Source organism: Lingula anatina, chromosome 6, assembly GCF_051362555.1.
Source record: "Lingula anatina isolate TDL-2025a chromosome 6, LinAna3.0, whole genome shotgun sequence".
In the NCBI taxonomy this organism is placed as follows: Eukaryota; Metazoa; Brachiopoda; class Lingulata; order Lingulida; family Lingulidae; genus Lingula; species Lingula anatina.
In genome coordinates, this window is record NC_141772.1 from 3,137,690 (window position 1) to 3,156,611 (window position 18,922).

At 37.7% G+C, this 18,922-nt stretch overlaps 1 protein-coding gene across 1 annotated transcript in view; it reads left to right on the forward strand.

The window, feature by feature from the left end:
- Positions 1-18,922, forward strand: part of LOC106167001 (A disintegrin and metalloproteinase with thrombospondin motifs 9) — a 101,228-nt gene that overhangs the window by 12,174 nt on the left and 70,132 nt on the right. Inside the window, exon 2 of the mRNA XM_013545662.2 lies at positions 12,528-12,726. Within this exon, the coding sequence (XP_013401116.2) occupies positions 12,528-12,726 (199 nt within the window). The remainder of the gene's footprint in view (positions 1-12,527; positions 12,727-18,922) is intronic.

Sequence of the window (18,922 nt, forward strand, 5' to 3'; positions counted from 1 at the left end):
GGGTTTATGCCTGTGACCCTATGAGACCGACAAAAGATATTAATCCACTCGCCAATGTCGGTTATGTGTACTTTCTAAATCTTGCTTAATAAATGTGTGATTTGACTGGCAATACTAAGTCAATGATTTGTGTGGTATGGTACATTGTAAACACTCGCCCTGAGGTCAGACTGGGTAAAGCAATAAAAGAAAAAAATTAATCCTGATGATAGAAGGCACCCAGGACAGTGAAGAAAACAACATTTGGAGTTGTAGAATACAGAATTTTAAGGGCATGAAAGTTGGTTATACTAGCACTTCTCAATACCATGTAATGGCTGTAAATCTTGTGAGAAAGCTCTAAGGAAAAGCAATTCACGCCTGGGGAAACAATTAACACTGAGAAGCCATAAGGTACAGTCCTAACCACTGGTATGTGTGTAAATGTGTAATGCCCCTGAAGTTAGGCCTTTGTAGTGTGTTAACATTGGCCAAGTTCACATCACTGATAAACTGAAAATGTTTCGACCTTTTAGTTTGGAGTCCTTCAAGTAGTCCAGTTGGCATTTGCTTAGTGCTACATCATAAGCAACTTTCTGTTTATGTAATTTGTGTTGTATCGAAACCTGCTTGATTTCATTCAATTAAATACGTATGCTTGTGTGTTATTTGGATCGACTTCATTTCAGTTTATTTAAGCCTAGTGTGAACACAGTCTTTGCCTTTGATGTAGTGTGCTAACTTTATTTCTACATCAGTGCACCAGTCTTACAGTGACTAACAACCCCGCGGCTTCGAATCGCAGGGACATTTCTCGTTATAATGATTGATTTCAAGGCGAATTCCCATCTCGTTCTATCCCCATCTTCATTAAGGGTGATTTCAGTTGATTTGCTAAATAAATAACCTGACCTCAGGCCTACTTAAGTGTAGACCTTATGCTACCAAAAAAACATTAATCCTCTTATATTAATATGAGCACCAACAAAGGGAATTTCATGCGAGACCAGGTTCAGTTAGTGTCTGTATCCATGGGGGCCGTCTGGGGTCATACTTTATGAGATCCTGCTTTTAGGAGGAGACATTCTGGAGAAATGTCAGTTTTGGGCAGTGTAATCTCGGCCTTGAGGTGTTGTACATGCATGTTTGTTGTCACCGGATATGTTTTACCGACTTCGGGCGCACATTTTTCTTAACAGTAGCCAGATTTTTAGGAAGAATTTAATGAAAATAAAAAGTTTGATATTAATAATAAATTGTTGAAAATGAACAATTAAACAAATGCATAATTAAGATACGTAAGAGTGTATATCATTTTCTGGACCAAGATTAAAACCTAGTGTTGAACAGTACACATGCCAACTAAGTTCATGGCGTCAGTTGTGATTTGTGACAAGTGGTTGTATATTTGTGGATTTTAGATGGTGTGTAACTAACCCTAGGCTGGGGATTGGTGGGGGTTGGAGAGACCTTATTGAGCTGAGATGTTGCATGGCTGAATGTCTCCGTCTAATGACCTAAAGCATGAAATCGCTGTCTATTTTTAAAGTCTAGAATTTTTGTTTTTATGCCTCAGAAGATATAAAAATGTGGTTTACTTTTTCATGAGAATTTTAAGAGGAATGCTGCTTATTTCCTATATCTTTTTTGAATTAAACACCAACAAAAAATGATGAAAAAATGGAACTTTCTTAGATACCAAAGCTCTGGGAAAATATTAAAGAAGTGAGTGTTATTTTTTTTTCATTTTTTCTTTTTGAATACTTGCCCAAATCGTCTCTCAACTCCTGAGAAGTTTTTAAAAGATATTTTAGCAAAACGGCATCCTGCATTTGTCCCTACTGTTCTTCGGAGTGGGTGGGCTGACGTTTGGAGAAGTCAATACCGTGAAATTTCATACCTCATTGAACATGAAGAGAGTTGTGGGAATGAGTTGATAAGTGGAAGCTGAAAGTGAAAAAAAATCCCTTGATGAAAACAAGATATAGCTAACACATTTTCAAAAACAATATCCTTGAAAGGGCCTTAAAGGGACAAATGTGTGTGTGTGTGGGGGGGGGGGGGGGGGACGGGGGAGGTGTCCACTGAGAGAAAAGTGTACATAATTTCAAAAATAAAAAGAAAATTAGCATTATTTTCTGTAAAACAGTAGAACATGTTCAAAATCGTGGTCTAGGATATAGGGCTGATATTAAAGTCTTATACTACACTGTCACTGCTGATGTTTGATTAAAAAAAAAACCTTGAAATAAAGTGGCACCCTCAAATGTCTTAAATCTTCAGACAGCTAGAGTACTTCCACAAAGACTCCCAGGCCACATTCCCATAGCCACCGTCGGCTATATAGATCGATCCAACTCCATGTGGACTCTCGCTGAATGCAATCAGCTCAATAGCTTAACACACCTAAAGATAGAATGCAGAAAAGTTGGTGATTATTACAAGTATGTTGGAAACAAGAGCAGGGGTGTCAATCAGTTAAGCTGATTGCACTCACCAATAGTCCCTGCTGAGTTGAATTGATCTACAAAGATCAGTGGTGTCTACAGGAATGGTGTCCTTCTTGTATGTAAGCATGGTAGGGCAGTGGTTTTTTTTGGGAGAAAGTGAGAGCATTGGACTTCTTAAAAGTTTTTAAAAAATGACAACATCAGTTTTCCTGTAATATTTAGAATAAAAGATGTTTTTTTCTTCATTGTTGTGCCTTTTTGCTTCGGAGTTATGCTACCCCTCACCCTGATTTTGTGTTAAACAGAGATTTTTCTTCTACAACATTGAGCACCAGTGGGAATGTTACATTGTTTCTTTGAAAATAAATGTGCTATGCATGCACTATAGAGTTGGTATGTATTATTGGGTGATGGAAGGGGGAGGGGGATAAGTGAAATATGTGTAGACAAAATAGGGTTTTAACTCAGCAGTACTATAGGGGCTATACAGTGACTAATTAGTACAGCCAGTGGTGACTGCATTGTCATTAAGATTACTGTTACAATGGATACCCCCCCTCCACTCTTCTAAAAGATCCTTCTCTAAACCTGTTTCAATTTCCTAAACAACATCACAACCAGTCACCTTGCTGATTGACTCTGCCTTATCATAGAATAGAGATCCCCAAAGTGAAAACATTGCTGTGTCAACTTCAACTAATTTCAACACCATGACACTTCCTCTGCTCCGGGTTCTTGTTGCATACATATCTAGGCCATCTTGTCTGGGTGTTAAATTGTACAACACAAACAAATTGGGAGACATTGGGGGGGGGGGGGGGGGGGGGGGGGGTTTGAAGGGTAGGTGCAGGTGTGCATTTGTCAAGAAAGGTGGGCCATTCATTATAATTGCATCTAATAAGTTTAATTAATGATGCTGTATTAATAAGCAAAATGTTGCAAACAATATGGATCTTGCTGATTTGGGGTGGGGGTGGGGTTAGGGGGTGGGGGGGTGAGCACAGGAAGGTTTGGTAAAGGTATGTTTTTGTTGGAGAACCATGGTGTGAAATAGTGGATCTTTGAATGCAGTTTTGTCTGTAGTACATTGATAAAGGTGGCATCCCAATCTGATATCTGTCTATGCTTTTAAGATTTTACCGAGCAAAGAGAGAGCTCTTGTACACAATGCATATTTCTAGGGAAACAGTCTAGGCACACATTGGTACATATCTGGACCTGTTTGCTAATATCAGGGTCTTGGTATGCCGTTGGCATTGTCCCAGTGTGCTAATGATGATGTTTTACAAAGTTGTTCCCTTAGGGTGACAAGATGATCTAATATGTTGTCAGGGTTTGGGAGAATGGAAATGTCCTCCCCTGCAGTGTTTACACCAGGTGATTATTTCCAGTATATCTAATCTACTTCTTAGATCTTACATTACTTAGTGTGCACCAGTTTTTAAGCTGCTTGAATTTCTGCAGAACTCTTTGCTTTTTATGTACGTTGTTTAATGGCAGGTGAAAATATTTATTGTCACTGCACGGGAATTAAAATGTTAGCCCTGTTTACACTCACCACAAAATTTAGTTTGTTTCGCTCCTGGTATGCATCAGTTATTAACCAGCGAATCTGTCTGATCTATGTCTTTCTGTGACTATAATGTAATGTAAGATTTGGGATATGGAGAAGTAGGAGGAGGGATGGGGTCCTGCTACCCCATTTCCTTGTCTTGTTGTGTGAAAAATCCTTCAAGAAAAGACACAATTTGAATTATTATTAGTATTGAAAAACATCATCTTGCAGTCTTCATAGCTTGAATTTTCTGTCTTTTTTTTTGGGAGAATGAGTTAGTCTGTTCCTGTTTTGTTTAAGACCCGTACTCCCCCCCTCCCCACTGTCACTGAAGTCAGTTTACTGTGCCCTGTGCATCCTGGAGCAACTGTCTTTGAGAATACCATCAGATTTTATTTAGCCTATTTGCTGTTCGAATGTAGACTGGTACGCACCAGGATCGCTTTTAGGTTGCACCAGTTTGTCTTGTGTTTATGGCACTTATTAGAGCCCGAGGCAATTGTCTGTTCCCCCCACCAGATTCAATTCAGCAAAGTTTAATGGGGAGCCGAGACACATCGAGATTACATACATGCAGGGATTATGGCCTCTGTGCTCAGGTTGCAAGGGGCAAGCTGTTCAGAACAGGGGAGGCCAAGATTAATTTGTGTAACAGGGGAATAAAAAACCCATAAACTCAATTACATCAGAACCTACGTCTCCACGGTACAAGTATTTAACTTCTCTACAGAGAGAGATCAGTGAAGGGAAAAAAGCAAAAAAAGCACTTGTTGCAGATAAAATAGCACATAAATTGATAAGAGAGATTATAGAGGAATCTTTAGAATGTAAAAGCTGGTGAAATTGGATGGGGATTCTGCACGCTACTGAGTTTGATGGAATTTTATTTCAAGGGCAGTTCCACTCATATGATTTAAAGAATATGTAAATGATGTTTTAAAACAAAGTTATTCTTAGCTTAAGGACCAAATAATAAGAGTCACACATGACATTTTGGTCCACCATCTATGGAAACATCGGTTATTTAGTCTTTAAGGAATTACTCAGGTCTCTGTTTAACCATCCTATCTAGAAACCACGAAAAAAACAAAAAAATCTCTTATAAAATACTTTGTTTTTCTTTCAGAATGTTTAAATGGATGCTGTAAGTATCAATTTAATAATGAGAAAATTTCATCTTATGCAGGCCGTATTACTAAACTGAGATAAGAAATGTGTAGAAAAGGAGAGATTGGCTAAGTAAGGTTCAAACAGTGCTGATATGTAGTTACATATACCTGAGGGTTATTATAAAACATTACATCATTCAAACCATTCCACCAGTAATAATTCTAGTATTAGCATTACCCCCTTCACTGCCTAATCCCTGTGAACTGAATGTCCTTTTCCCTGTGTTTTCTTACCTGGATGTCTGGAACCATGGCAACAAAATGAAGTCTTCCACTTGTTATGAAGTAATGAAGATGTGTCAAGTGATACAGCTTAATTCTTTATTTCTTTTATATTTAGTTGTATTTTTGAGTGCAGTGTTGCTGGCATTATGGTATTCAATATGCATAGATCCTTGGGGGGGGGGGGGGCAGTATATTAAGAAAGGTCTGGTACACAGCATTGAAAATAGTGTTAGATTTGATATGGGCCGATATTATATAGGTTTTGGGGTCCAACACCCTCTTTTGATATGATAGGAAAATACAGATCACCAGAATCATAGGGAAAATATCACCATAAAGGTGGACTACTGCTGGGGTGGCAAGTGTCTCTGCAGTATGAAATCTGACAGATAGTTTCATGATGGTTTAACTCTTTGTCGTTGTGAACTCGGCCACAATAGCACCACGGGGTCAGTCAGTGACTTCTTAAGGCCCCCACATTCCACAGTAAGGAATCCTCAAATACTCAATCTTTTCAAATTATTGGGCATTTATACACATATCATCTTTAAGTGGATCAGCAAAGCAAAGCCATGCAGGGTGGCTGTTCAAACAACTTGGGTCAAAAATACTCAAACATTGGAGAACTTCACAGTTATTGAATACAATGCACTAGACATCCTCAGGTAAAACGGTGGAAGAAAAGTAATAGCAGTGCAAAGTGCAATAGCTAAATAGTGCTCCCCCTTTTTAAGTGCTGTTCACATAAGGGTTAAATAGTTCAAATCTCAATTGCTGCTAATGGCATGTAGGCAGTTGTGATTGTAATCGACAGGTTTGTGCATGGCTTGTAGTCTAGGATTGAATTTTTTACTGGCCATTTTTGAGGATGAGCTGCACTGTGTGTATGGGGTTGGGTGAGAGGGGTAGGGGTGGTTGAACCTTTTCTTTGTCATTTCCAGCTCTGTATTTTTGATCTATTCAATGCTTATGTAAATGCACCCTAAGAGTATTTGTCCAGTCGTTGACTTTGGGTGCCTTTGTGTTGAAGTGATATTAATACGCTGTCCCAAGGAGCCAGGTGAGAACACTTGACGTTGACCCCACGTTTCGTCAATCCTACCACACTGGAGCTGCTCAACAATAAATGGAATTTGATGAATGCTTCAACAGTTTTATGGAATCGTTTTAAAATTCAGTCAGACTTTCTTTTTGTGTTAAAATGTACTCCCAGTCCATATGTCTCTGAGAGATATGGACCTGAGAGACTGTACAGTACGCTATATATAAGGCTCTATTTATATACACTTGTTTGCAGAAAAAAAGATATAAAGTCAAAGAAAAGTCAGTTTGTTGAACTTGGTGCATAAGTATAAATCATATACTTTTTGTCGATGATCATTGTATTTATGCACACCTGTTTGCAGACAAAAAAGAATGGAATTCACTGTAAAGTCAGTTTTTTGCTTTGTATTTGTGTTTATGAATACAGAACTCCCAAGGTCTGGATAAAAGGGGAAATGTATGCCTGTCTACAGTTTTGGAGACAGAGATGCAAAGATTATGTCAGAGTTTGACATCAAAAGGAAACATTTAGGCTTTAGGTTGCTGTTATCTTTTTCAGAAATATTTCACATTGGATATGATTTGTGTGTGAATGGGGATTTGGGGGCCCCCACTCGTAACGTGGTTAGGACATGAATAACTGTGTAGATCACAGTGTATATGTGTGTGTGTGTGTGTGTGTGTGTGTGTATGCTTATGTGCATGTGTGTGTGCGTGTGCCTTTGCTAACGTGTGCATGCCCATTTGCACAGGTGCATATTCATAGACACATGCAGGTTATATATTTGCCACATTAGTCTCTCCCCCTTCTCTCTTCATCATGAATCTCCAGCCATGCTCTGTTATGTACTCCTAAGCCATGTGTTGTACCTCTTCAACAGATAACACCTTTAAGCCGGATTAAGGCATGTTCGTCAGTTTGTGTATGTGTACAAATATAGACCAGGGAAAACGGTAGTCACTGTTAAGTTCAGGCCTTGTTAACTGTCAAGTTTAGCTGATTTATTGGGAAACACCCATCTCAGATGGTGATGGTATTGCGATTAGCTCATAGGAAATCTAGTCCCTCTGTTCCCGTATCTGTCATTGTTGTGATGATGGTAAATTGTGCAAGTTTTACTTCCTGTGATTTACTTCCTATCATGAGCTAGGTCCTTGTAGCAAAGGCCTGTGAAGAAGCGGTGAGACTATCCGATTAATATGTAGTCCGCAAATCTGTTGGAGCTTTTTCCGAACTGCAGACCAACAGATCTGCGGATCAAATATGGCAACCCGCTAAAAAGCTTGCGCCATAATTCCTTACCAGACACTGAATGGATTCCCTGCAGGGATTACACAATACGCATTCATTTGGGTCGGCCACATTTGATCCGTGGATCTGTTAGTCCACTGTTCTGAATGCGCTCTGATATGACCATACATGTCTGGTTGAACAGCCAATGTACCCTGGTGCCTTATGTGCCCCCATGTTCTGATAACATGGCATAATCTGGATTAACAGGATTAATTTAAGGGCAGGAAAGATGGCTAGGAAGAGCAACTGAACAGGATGTCTTTGCCTCTGGTATTTTTAGAAAGGATTACAAGAGTTTTGTGATAGATGAAGGAGTTATATCACTGATAGATAGCCAGTGGCCAATTTTAATTATTTTATGGTAATTATTCATGAAATCTGAACAAAATGAGCAAATAATTTCCTTGAATGATAATGTTTTGTAAAAATATTGATTTAGAAGTCTTGGAAAGTGTTGGGAAATATATTTCCATATAATACCTTAGGTATGATTAATCTCTAAAACGTAGAATGTTAGACTAGAAATTTGACCCGTTCATAATTTCAATATATATCTCAGGAGGGGTTCTTAGTAGTCACAGCTATTCAGAGTGCAAAGAATGTAATCTAAGAAGGGCGTGTTGCTTTTTCCCCTTAAGATGATTTTTGGAAGACCCCCGAAAAAGCATGGTACATAAAAATAATACATAAAAAATGCTTCTCTGCAGGAATTTGGAGCAGTGTCCCAGGAGGTGGGCAGAAGCTTTTGTTCAACACAAAAAGGGAAGGTTTTTCTTTTTTCAAAGTCTTGTTTGAAATAAGAGCTCTTTGGATATCTTTTATGATTTAATACATAACCATCTAATCCTAGACAGTGACAATGTGGGGTTGTCATGTTCGCCTTGTGAGTTCCATTCTTATATCTGACTAACATCTAAGACACTTGAATTGCCTCGTTGAACAGAATCTGGAGACATAAAAATGGGATAAAAGACACCCACTTTTGGTTGATATTTAGGTCCAGTTTCTAATGCCAGTGTAAGGTATTCCACTCAGTATTTTTACTAAATTGTCTACATATAACCTTGTACAGTAATTACTATAGATTTTCAAATGCATCAAATTTGGCAAAATGTATTCTCGTTTAAGATTTATTGTTTTTGATTACTGAGAAAACTACTTTCTGACCTGAGTCACCTAACATTTCAAAATATTTGGACTAACATATCAACATGTTTCTAATAAATTTTTTAATGTGAGAGAGGGTACATGAATTCAGTTTGTTCGAATTCACTGAATAATTACCATGCACTTTTTTCCAAAATGTCTTTTTTTGGTTGCTAAGAGTAAGAATACTTTGCTACTTAATTTATGTCTCTCCACTACATGCTGCGTGTGAGGTGGGCTATTTCGATAAAAGAACTACGTCAGCTTGAAAAGGGGCCCTTGTAGCTTGACAAATAGAGATACTGGTGGAGCTAAAACATTAATGCAGGGACACACACCACTTCCATTAGTTCTTGACGGTTCCGTGTTTGAAGGAGTGAGTTTGCTTCACTTTTATTGAAATTTGTCAAAAGGGGAAGTTTGGATTGTCCCTGGGGATGGAAGCCATGGCTTGCTTGAATATTTTGAATCTGATTGATCATTTTTCATTGCAGTTTGTTTAAAATAAATGGTTGGGTGCGATAAAGGGAGATGGATTAAAAGAAATGAGAATGTCACGATTAATGTGGAAATTATTTGATCTGTTGGATCAACCTTGAAACTATCATTGTACGTTTAGACTGTATAAATCAAATAGCTGGTATATTTATTGAAGAAAAAAACAGGTTAACTGATATTTCGAGATGAAGCTAATTTTTACCCTATAAATTTTTTATTATTCTAAGATGCCTTTTGATTGTTGTTAAGTTTTGAATTATGTTCATTAGCACTAATATTGCTAAGGGTGCAGGGCACACACACAAGGATGAAATTTGTATCACTTGATTGCTAAATATAAAACAACAGGAGAGGATAGATTTACTATAATAGTAAGATCACATGAAATTTTATCACTATTATTATTATTTGGAGTGGGGGGCAGTGAAGAAGGTGAAATTGGGGTGGGGGGAGGGGAGGGGACAGGAATTCACAGTAAGGCACAAGACCACTATGCCCCCCCCCCATCCCCCCTTGTACATTGATCAGCAATTAACACTTGCAGTGTACTTAATGAACTCCTGGAAATGTCACGAATGACACAAGGTTTGAAATAACCTTGAAACAGTTTTGTTTTGTGTCTATGGCAGAGACATGCAGACACACAAACGTCATATACATATTCACAGACAGGGACATAATGGGTCCAAGGATATACTGCTTGAACTTTTTGACTATTGAATGACAGGCAGTGTACTGAACCTAATAACACCAGATGAGAAGGCAGTGAAAAAAATGACACTTGATAGCACTAGATGAGAAGTTGGTGCCATTTAAATTTGTGTTTTGGAGAAAAAATAGTGGGTTTGTAAGATATTTGCAAAGTAAATAATTCGGGTTGGGGTTCAATCTCTTTTTGGCTGTTTTCTTCCTTTTTATGTGAGTGAAAGATAGGTGAATTGCTGGGGTTTGTTTAATCAGAATTTAGTGAAATTAAGAGATGGTTTCCTTTCCAAATTAAAAAAAAATGTTTATCTTCTCTTGACGATAATTGTAATGTAATCAGTATTTTGTTTTATCAGAATGAACAGACTAACTGATATGGTTTGAGTGTCAATTGCTGGTGGAAGTTGAACAATTTTATGGGATGTTAAGAATAAACTCTAAAATGTCAATGTTAGACTTTTTTGTTTCTTTGCTGATTAAACAAACTGTGTCCGTTTGTTTAGTTTCTCAGTTTCCCCCTGCACTCTACAGTGTAGCTTTAATATGTGAACAGCACGGCGCCATGTGCATGTAGTTATAATTGGATCTCTTAAGGTTAAAAAAGGCAGGTAAAACCCAAATAGCTTGGTAACTTTGCCAAGCCTGTGTAACAGGTGGAGAACATAATAGCAGACAAGCTGTTCCCCCGTTCTCTTTGATTGAGACCTTCAGTTTTATTGCACCGCGGGGCTGAGGTCAGGAAGAGGACATCTTTAAGCGTCAGCTAGCATGCAATAATGACACGCACTTTTCGCATGAGGATAATTACCTTACGCCATGTCGCACAAAATGACAGCATGTATAGACATTCAGCTACTCCCAGTCTGTGAAATTAAGAGCCAGTGGGCTGTGCCATATAATGTTCTGTAACTTGTAAGATTTTGAATGGATGGAGGAAGCAGAGTCGGTATTGAAATTGGTTTACATAGTTGAGCAGCAAGCATGTAATTTGCAGAAGGTTACGCCCTGCACCTAAAGCAGGAAAAAAGTCAGCATCTAGTATGAAAAAGTCAGCATCTAGTGATGTTATAAAGAGAGTGTGCACTTTTTTTTTAGTTAACAATGACAAATTTTGTGTGTCATATCTGACCCAAACTGACTGAGACTTTCCCTAGTAGAAAGAAGCAGAGGTCATATATTTTAGGTTTGGTTAAGCATAAGTCAACAGTTGTTCTGAAATTAAAAATTTCATACGAGAACATGTGCTCTATCTCGCCAAGGCAGCTGTCGCAGACAGTTTTGTTTGATAATCATTCAATATGTTGACACTTGTAACCTTGTATGTCTGTTAGGAGAGTGTCAGAGTACTTGACTTCATTATTTCATTCACAAGTGGCTTCTCTCTTTTTCACCTTTCCCTCTGTTTACAATGGCAACTCTTCACATTTCTCTTAATGAATTACTACACTGAAAATACCTCAGAGGTGCAATAGCTTATAACATTTACACTATTGACAAGGCCATTTTGTATATGATTTTTGATTTTTTGATTCCATGGCCAGTTTATGAAGTCAAGAGGCCAGGGATGATGGATGATGAATTTTTTGCTAGAAAAAATTGTTTATTTTGTGTATGGTTTAGTTTAGTCTGCATACAGTTTAGGGTCTGTGTTTGCTTTCATATCTCTGCTTCATTGGGTAGATTGTATTTTTAGCAATGCTCCGAGTATACAAACTGCCTGGAAGAAAGAACTAGCTTCCTGACGCTTTAGGGCCTATTGCTTCCATAATCCTTTCTTTTTTCCTCCATCTTTTGTGAAATTTGAGCTCTGCAGACTGCATTGCCACCTTGCTATCAATGGAAACTGTTGTGAAATTTTCTACGGTTATGACAAATACAAATAGTTTCTACTTTATAGAATGAAAACGCCAGATATATGTGTATATATATATATGTCTACTTGAACGGACTGTGACACTTATCTAACTGTACTTAATGACCTTCATCATTGAGCTTTCTGACTCCATTTTTTCTTAAATTTACCTCCATTTTTTTTTAAATTTACCTCCCATTTGCATGCCAAGTACACATGGAAAAAATTCTTTTTCTCCTTTTTAAGTGAAAAAAAGTATACCTTTTTATAAAGACAGTACACAGGATAATATAATTCTCTTTAAGTTTCTTTCATCCCTCTAATTTGTAAATTAATGATAATTGCCTGAACATCGTTCACATCAGAGATGTAGTTTACCAATGCAATATTGAGTTAAAATGAACAATTTAAACATACAAACAAACAAACAGTTTCATATAGCCTCAGGTCAGCAGTTAATTTTTGCATGTTTACATAGATTTTTGTTTTGTTCTCCAAATCTGATAATATTAACTTGTTATGAATTAGACAGTTGCCTATTTTTTTCTATGGTAATGTCTAAATTATAGATATTGAGGTTTAAAAATATCCTTTCCGTTTATTCTTTCAGACTGGCAGCATTTTTCATAACGGAGAACATTATTTCATAGAGCCGCACAACCTCAGTCGCAGCGGTCGAGACGAGGGAAGGGCAGAGGCAGAGGAGTGGCAGAAAAAACATATCATATATAAATCCTCCTCCCCGCTTCTCGACATTCTTCCATCACATCCCAAACAGGATCAGCATTTAGAGCATTGTGCAACAGAAGGTATGGAAGATCTGTTTTGTATTTTAGTCCTTATTGTATGTGTAAAATATATACTTAGTGTCATTAAAACACGCAGGTCAGAAAATCAAACTTTTGTCATCAGATATTTCTTTATTATACTTAATGTAAAATTTATCTACCCCATGGCTCATGGTTGTTGTTTATACCAAAGTGTTTTTAATGATGCTAAGTGTATCATAGTTCTTTATGTTTCAAAAAGTGATTTTGTTTGTTTTTTTTAATATATACTTAGATTTTATTGCAGGTGAGTGCAGTGAAATGTTTTTATTTTATCTCCTGGGACAATGGTCTGCACATTTGTCAGATTTGCTGTTTTGCATGTGCAGGCAGTTTCAATGGCTGTAACAGAGAAGCATTTTTTCAATACATCCCCTGTCTTGAAGCAGGGGCGGATCCAGAGATAATTTCTGACAGTCTTCCAAATTATCTTTGTTGATCCATTCTCCATTTTTGACCGTCTTCCAACAGGAAAATTAAAAAATTAGTTACCCATCCATATAAACTTAAAAAATCTGACTGTCTTCTGGAAGACCTAGAAGATGGTCTCAATCCGCCCCTGTGAAGTATCATTTTACAGATTTTATTAAATGTTGATACATAGACTGCTTCAAAATAAATTTGCTCCATGTTTGGATCACTGGCAGAAAAGATATGAGGGTTCCCTTTAAGATTAGAAGTAACGATAACCTGCAGTTACCAAGGCCCTTGGACCCCCTGCTTTATGTAATTATATGATGTCTGTATTGATATATGTAATCACATTTGACAGTTTGAGTGTGATGAACTCACCTAAATGATATCAAACCCTGATACTTCTACTATTTACTCTATTATTAATTCTATTTTGGAGAGGGTCCATGACTGTTTATAACTCCATTAAAGTTTCTCAAAGTTTGTGTCAAACCATGATATTTATATTTATCAGTTGCTAATATGCAGAAATAGTCAAAAGGATTAAACTGTATTTTCAAATGTGCCTACAGATTCAAAACAGTAAATCTCTCTCTCTCTCTCTCTCACCTATATTGTCTTATCTAAGGAATGCATTTAAATGATACGTATATCACAAGTGAAAGATAACCCAACAGCATAAAGATGCAAACTTGGAGTGGTATGAAACCAATACACATATAACCTGACTATCTACATTGATTAGAAATAGTTAATTTATCATCTGAGGCACCGCAGAACACCTCTGTGGACCCCCTCAGCCCTTGCACACAGACCTGTGCACGAGACATGGAAATCTGTTTCTGCTTTTTTTTCCCTCAGAAATGCATGCAGTGCGCCAGGTGGGGAAAGTGAGGGGGGGGGGGCACGGCTGAGACTGGTTGTGTAAAAATAAAACATGGTCAGGGTTGTGCCCAGAGACCACTGCTGTTGAGAGAGAGAGAGAGAGTAGGAGGGAGAGAGAGGGAGACTGCTCCTGGCGTCTCAATGGGCAAATTAGGTTATTACAGAGCCACAGCAAACCTGTGTACTTGACAGAGGTCTGGCAGAGGTCATGACCTTTATAATCCCACCCAGGTCCGCCCCAGTCCTGTATCCCCAACTCTTCACATAAATCTTCTAATTAACTTTATGAAGACTGCTGTAGATCTGGCTTCTGTATGGAGGTTTGCACTGAATCCACCCTCATCTCTCCTCCTTTCATTTATTGTTCTTCTCATTTACTTGACAAGCTCTCTTCTTGGAGTGTTTACACTGGGACATCTGGGAGCTGTTCTGGCACGAACCTGGGTTGAACTAGTTTGGTCAAGGCATGAGATAGTAAAATTGATTGAAGAAGATTTTGTCATAAGATGGTTTAAATCAGTTGTCTTAATCATATCAAAATCTAAATTAGTAGTTTGTTGGTTGATTTAGAAAATATTGCGAATCAAGTTAGCCACGTGAAAGAACTAAATTTTGCCAAGTGTAAAAGGCAACTTTACTGTGAACCACAGGAGTTGAACTCAGTAGGCCCCTTTTTCCCCTCCAGACTAATTGGCTTCAAGTCTTGGAGTCCTGGCTCTTGGGCAATTATTTTGTACATGTATCACTATTAAAAGAACAGGAATTCTCTGGGATTTATAGGTAAAAAAACTTGCAAAGACATTTTACGTTGATTAAATATTGTGATCTGTTCTATAAGTTTGGAGTTCTTGTACATTTCCCATGATGACCAACCTCAAGCTCTTGGACTATTTATTGTACATAATTGGTCCTCCAGCTAATTGACTAAAGCCATGTTCAGACTAGACCACTTTTTAACGAAAAAAGTGGACAGAGGTCAAGGGACCTGTTTCACAAAAGAGAAACATAGAGTCCAAATTCTTTTTTGCCGAAATCCTATTTTAAGGACAACATACAGCAGATTACTTGGAAAAAAAAAATTAACGATGAGGTCACTAACCTCAGAATGAATCAAACCCTGAACATTTTGCAGTGCACTGTGGCCAAGTAATCCCCATTTTTTTCCATGTTACATCACTCAGAAGACCAGGGGCTCACATGTGGTGCAGGAAGTCTTTGTTTTGAGTAAGATGCCTTGGAAGTTTTTTTAAGGAGAGCTGTGCCTATTCTATACCTAATACCCTCTGTGCACTATTACACTGTCCCCAGAGTGTCAGGCAAGGAATTATGGTGTGTGTGTGTGTGTGTGTGTGTGTGTGTGTGTGTATGTGCAGGTGCATGTATATATACGTGTGGGGGGGGGGGGGACAAGTGCTTAAAGCATCTTCAGATAAAAGTGTGCTTTTTAAGGTGGATTCCTCTCTGAAAATTTTACTCAGACTATGTTCAATACAGATGTTAAAACCAGCCTTTGCTATCTGGGACAGAACAACACGGTCGTGTGAAAACCTGTTTGAACATGAGCATCATGCTGTGCCTTTCGTTTCTGCACACTCACACACTGACTGTGTTAGAATATCTGATTATGGCACACATATCAAGTGCCTTTCGCCTTTGTGTTTTTTTTTTCTTCTCTTTTTAATTGTCATCCTGTGTTTATAGCTTGCATAACAACTCTTGTTGTATTCCGCATATTTTAATAATGGTGTGTATCGCAAGGTTGCATTATAAGAGAAGAAAGCAGGTGCTTTCTACGTGTTTATTCTTCATTTTTTTCCTGGGTTCTGCTCAAATTGACTTAGTTTCACCAATTTCCATCAACTCACCCGTGAGTCATCAATGTGTAGTCAGTTTTTTTAAATACATTAGTTGTGGCAAAAGCTTTGTGCAAATTTCAAATATTATGTCTCGAATGTCTGACCCCATGTTCAACCAATCCTGATGCGATCACCCTATTTATTCCATTTGTAATTTGAGGAGATTTATTTATAATGAAAAGTTTTGCCCTGGCTCAGGGGACCATTTAATTGCATGTATCTCCACATAAAAGATGTTAAGTGCTATTGAAATTCGACAAGAATTAATGGAAAGGGTTTGGATCTAACTGTTAAATATGTAAGTATTCTAATTTGCACTCTCTCTCTCTCTCTCTCTCACTCTCTCTCTCTCTCTCTCTCTCTCTCTCTCTCTCTCTCTCTCTCTCTCTCTGTGTATGTGTGGGGAGGCATGGAGGGGGAGGATTTAATTCTGTTCAAAAGCCATATCTCCTGCTCTATCATTTAAAGGGAAATTTTGATTTTGAAATAAATAGTTTGCATGGCAGAGTTTGAACGCAAGATGATCTTGTCGTGCTCTTGTCTTGGTACCGTATCGACATGGCACATAGGCAGTTCATGATGTATTCAAAAGGACACAGCTCCCGTCATTTGAGAGGTATAGAGACACCTATGTCTTCCTGTGATGCCTTTAACATTAATTCACTGATATGTAATTGAACCTTTTATCAAGTGGGGGTCGTCTTACTGCAGCTTTCTTGACTTTCAATAAGGCCCCTGGGGACAAAAAGCCCTGGGGCTTTTCTGAGGGGAACTTGCCTCTGAAAAGAATAAAAGCGGGAACAACTGCCTGAAGCACCAACTATAATTTTCTCTTACGAAATTGAAATGAGTTTTCATCATAAACATTGATTTGTGTTTGTTTTTCAAATACCCTGCAGAAGACATTTTATCGTGTAAAATTGAAAATCATTTTCAGTACAAATATTTATTCATGTTTGGTTTTTGATTGCACTACTGTTTTGGGCTTTACATTGCCTCTAATTGTAAATGTTACTTAATTGTAGTTGTCCTATTGCTACAAAGCATCAATTTATTTCTATAAAACACTTAGGGTAGCATTACAATGAGCGATGTTTACAAATAATGATGCATACATGGTGTTTCTATTGTAGAAACATTTCTTTGTGAATCAGCAATATTTCCTTAAAACATTTATATCCTTAGATTGCTCTGAGCTTCAATTCTGAAATGACCTGTTCTGCACACGCTTTATTGGAGCCTAAATAAGGTTCTGAAAGTGGAACTCTCACTTACCCTGAATTTCAGTGTTTCATTTTAGCCGTGCCATGTTTTACTGTCGTTTCACAAAACAATGTGACAAGATAAGCCACATTTAGCTGTGTATCTTGTCAAAAGTTTTGTGTAGTGTTACATAATGTGTGAACAACATCAAAAAGTTGATTGTAATCAACATTCACTATCTACTCCATCATTTTTAGAGAGCTTCTGCTCTCTTCTGTTTTACATCATTCATTCTGTTATGTGATACTTTTAACCTTGGCTGTTGAAGTTAATTGCAATAAAATAATGTACTAATTGCATAATCAGATGCTATGAACCAAGGGTTGATCAATTTAACAAACAAATCAAAGTTTTAAACAAATGATTCTTTCAACTGACTCAAGTTTTCCTCATAAAACATAGGGTGCCTTACAAAACCTAATATGACCAACGAAAGGGGGTTTCTCAGAAAAATGAAATAAATGGATGTCAGGTGGTGAAAAGGGCAGGTGCTCAGAGGTGGGTGATTTATTTGCTGACCAGCTGGGCCACTGTGTGAGCTACTGGTGCTGACCAGTGATATATGGAGCCTTTTCCATGTCAGCAGGGTGTAATGGGGTGAAGGAATAGTGATCTATTGCTACCGCAGCATTAACAGTAACAACTGTTAACTTTAACAGGGCTATGCAAGCTAATGAAAACTTTTACAGAAAATACAATGTACCAGGATGTAAAGTGATGAATGGATTGTTGTATATTGTAGTTTTGACAATAGCAACTGTTACCTTAGTGGTATGCTAGCACATGGAAGATTTCTCTCGTGCTACATATTACTGTACCTTACAAAGTGAAGAATTTTGTAGTTGTCATTTTGATGACCATTAATCTATAACTAGCATGACTAGCATCACTTTTCTTATGTCAACAACCTCAGTTACATAACAGTACTGTCATTGTACACAGGCTTTCTGAAGAAAATCAGGCCCCACTTTTAACCTGTGGTGACTTGAATTGCAAACAAAAACCACAGTATCCGACACTAATAGATAACCCCCACTTGGTGATTGGGCCAAGAATTAAGTCAACCACCAGATAACAACAGTGTATCTATCCACAATACAATTCACTGACCACAGCTAGACCACCGCCTGACTACTTTTTGACTGCTGGCAGTATCGCTGACCACTTAAGAACAACCCTCTGGACATCTTACTAAAAGAGATGACATGGCACCCTTTACCTTTGATATCAAATGATAAAAGTGGGTCTTCTTTCAGGAAATGCCTTGTTAATTTCCCATTAAGGAATGTTTGAGCTCTGTTGCCAGTAGTATTAGTAATATAGACAAATGGATAGCAGAAGAAGCAGTTTGTTGTCAAAAACAATTATGTTATTATGCTGTAATTGTCTTCTTGGAGAATTTACATCAGGAAAAGGGCAGACCATGTTCTTTTTTCCTCAAATTCCAATTTTATTTTTATTGTTGCAACTTGCACACTCTAAGTTAGCAAATCATGATGTAATGAATATATGCTTGAAAATGGGAAGTGTTTATAGGAAGGACATGAAATATTTTAACCTGTTTTTTTTTCAACTTACACTCAAAAAGGCTTCACCTCACTAAAAATAATATCTCCTAAACATAAGCTTCCTGATAAATCAGTCCTAAATTACACATTTCCTCGGTTGTCTTTAAAGTTACTATAAGGCTAACATTTTTTTTTTCTCTTTCCTTTTTTTCTGCATCCTATCATTGGAGAGCTCAGCTGGTAGTTCTTTGA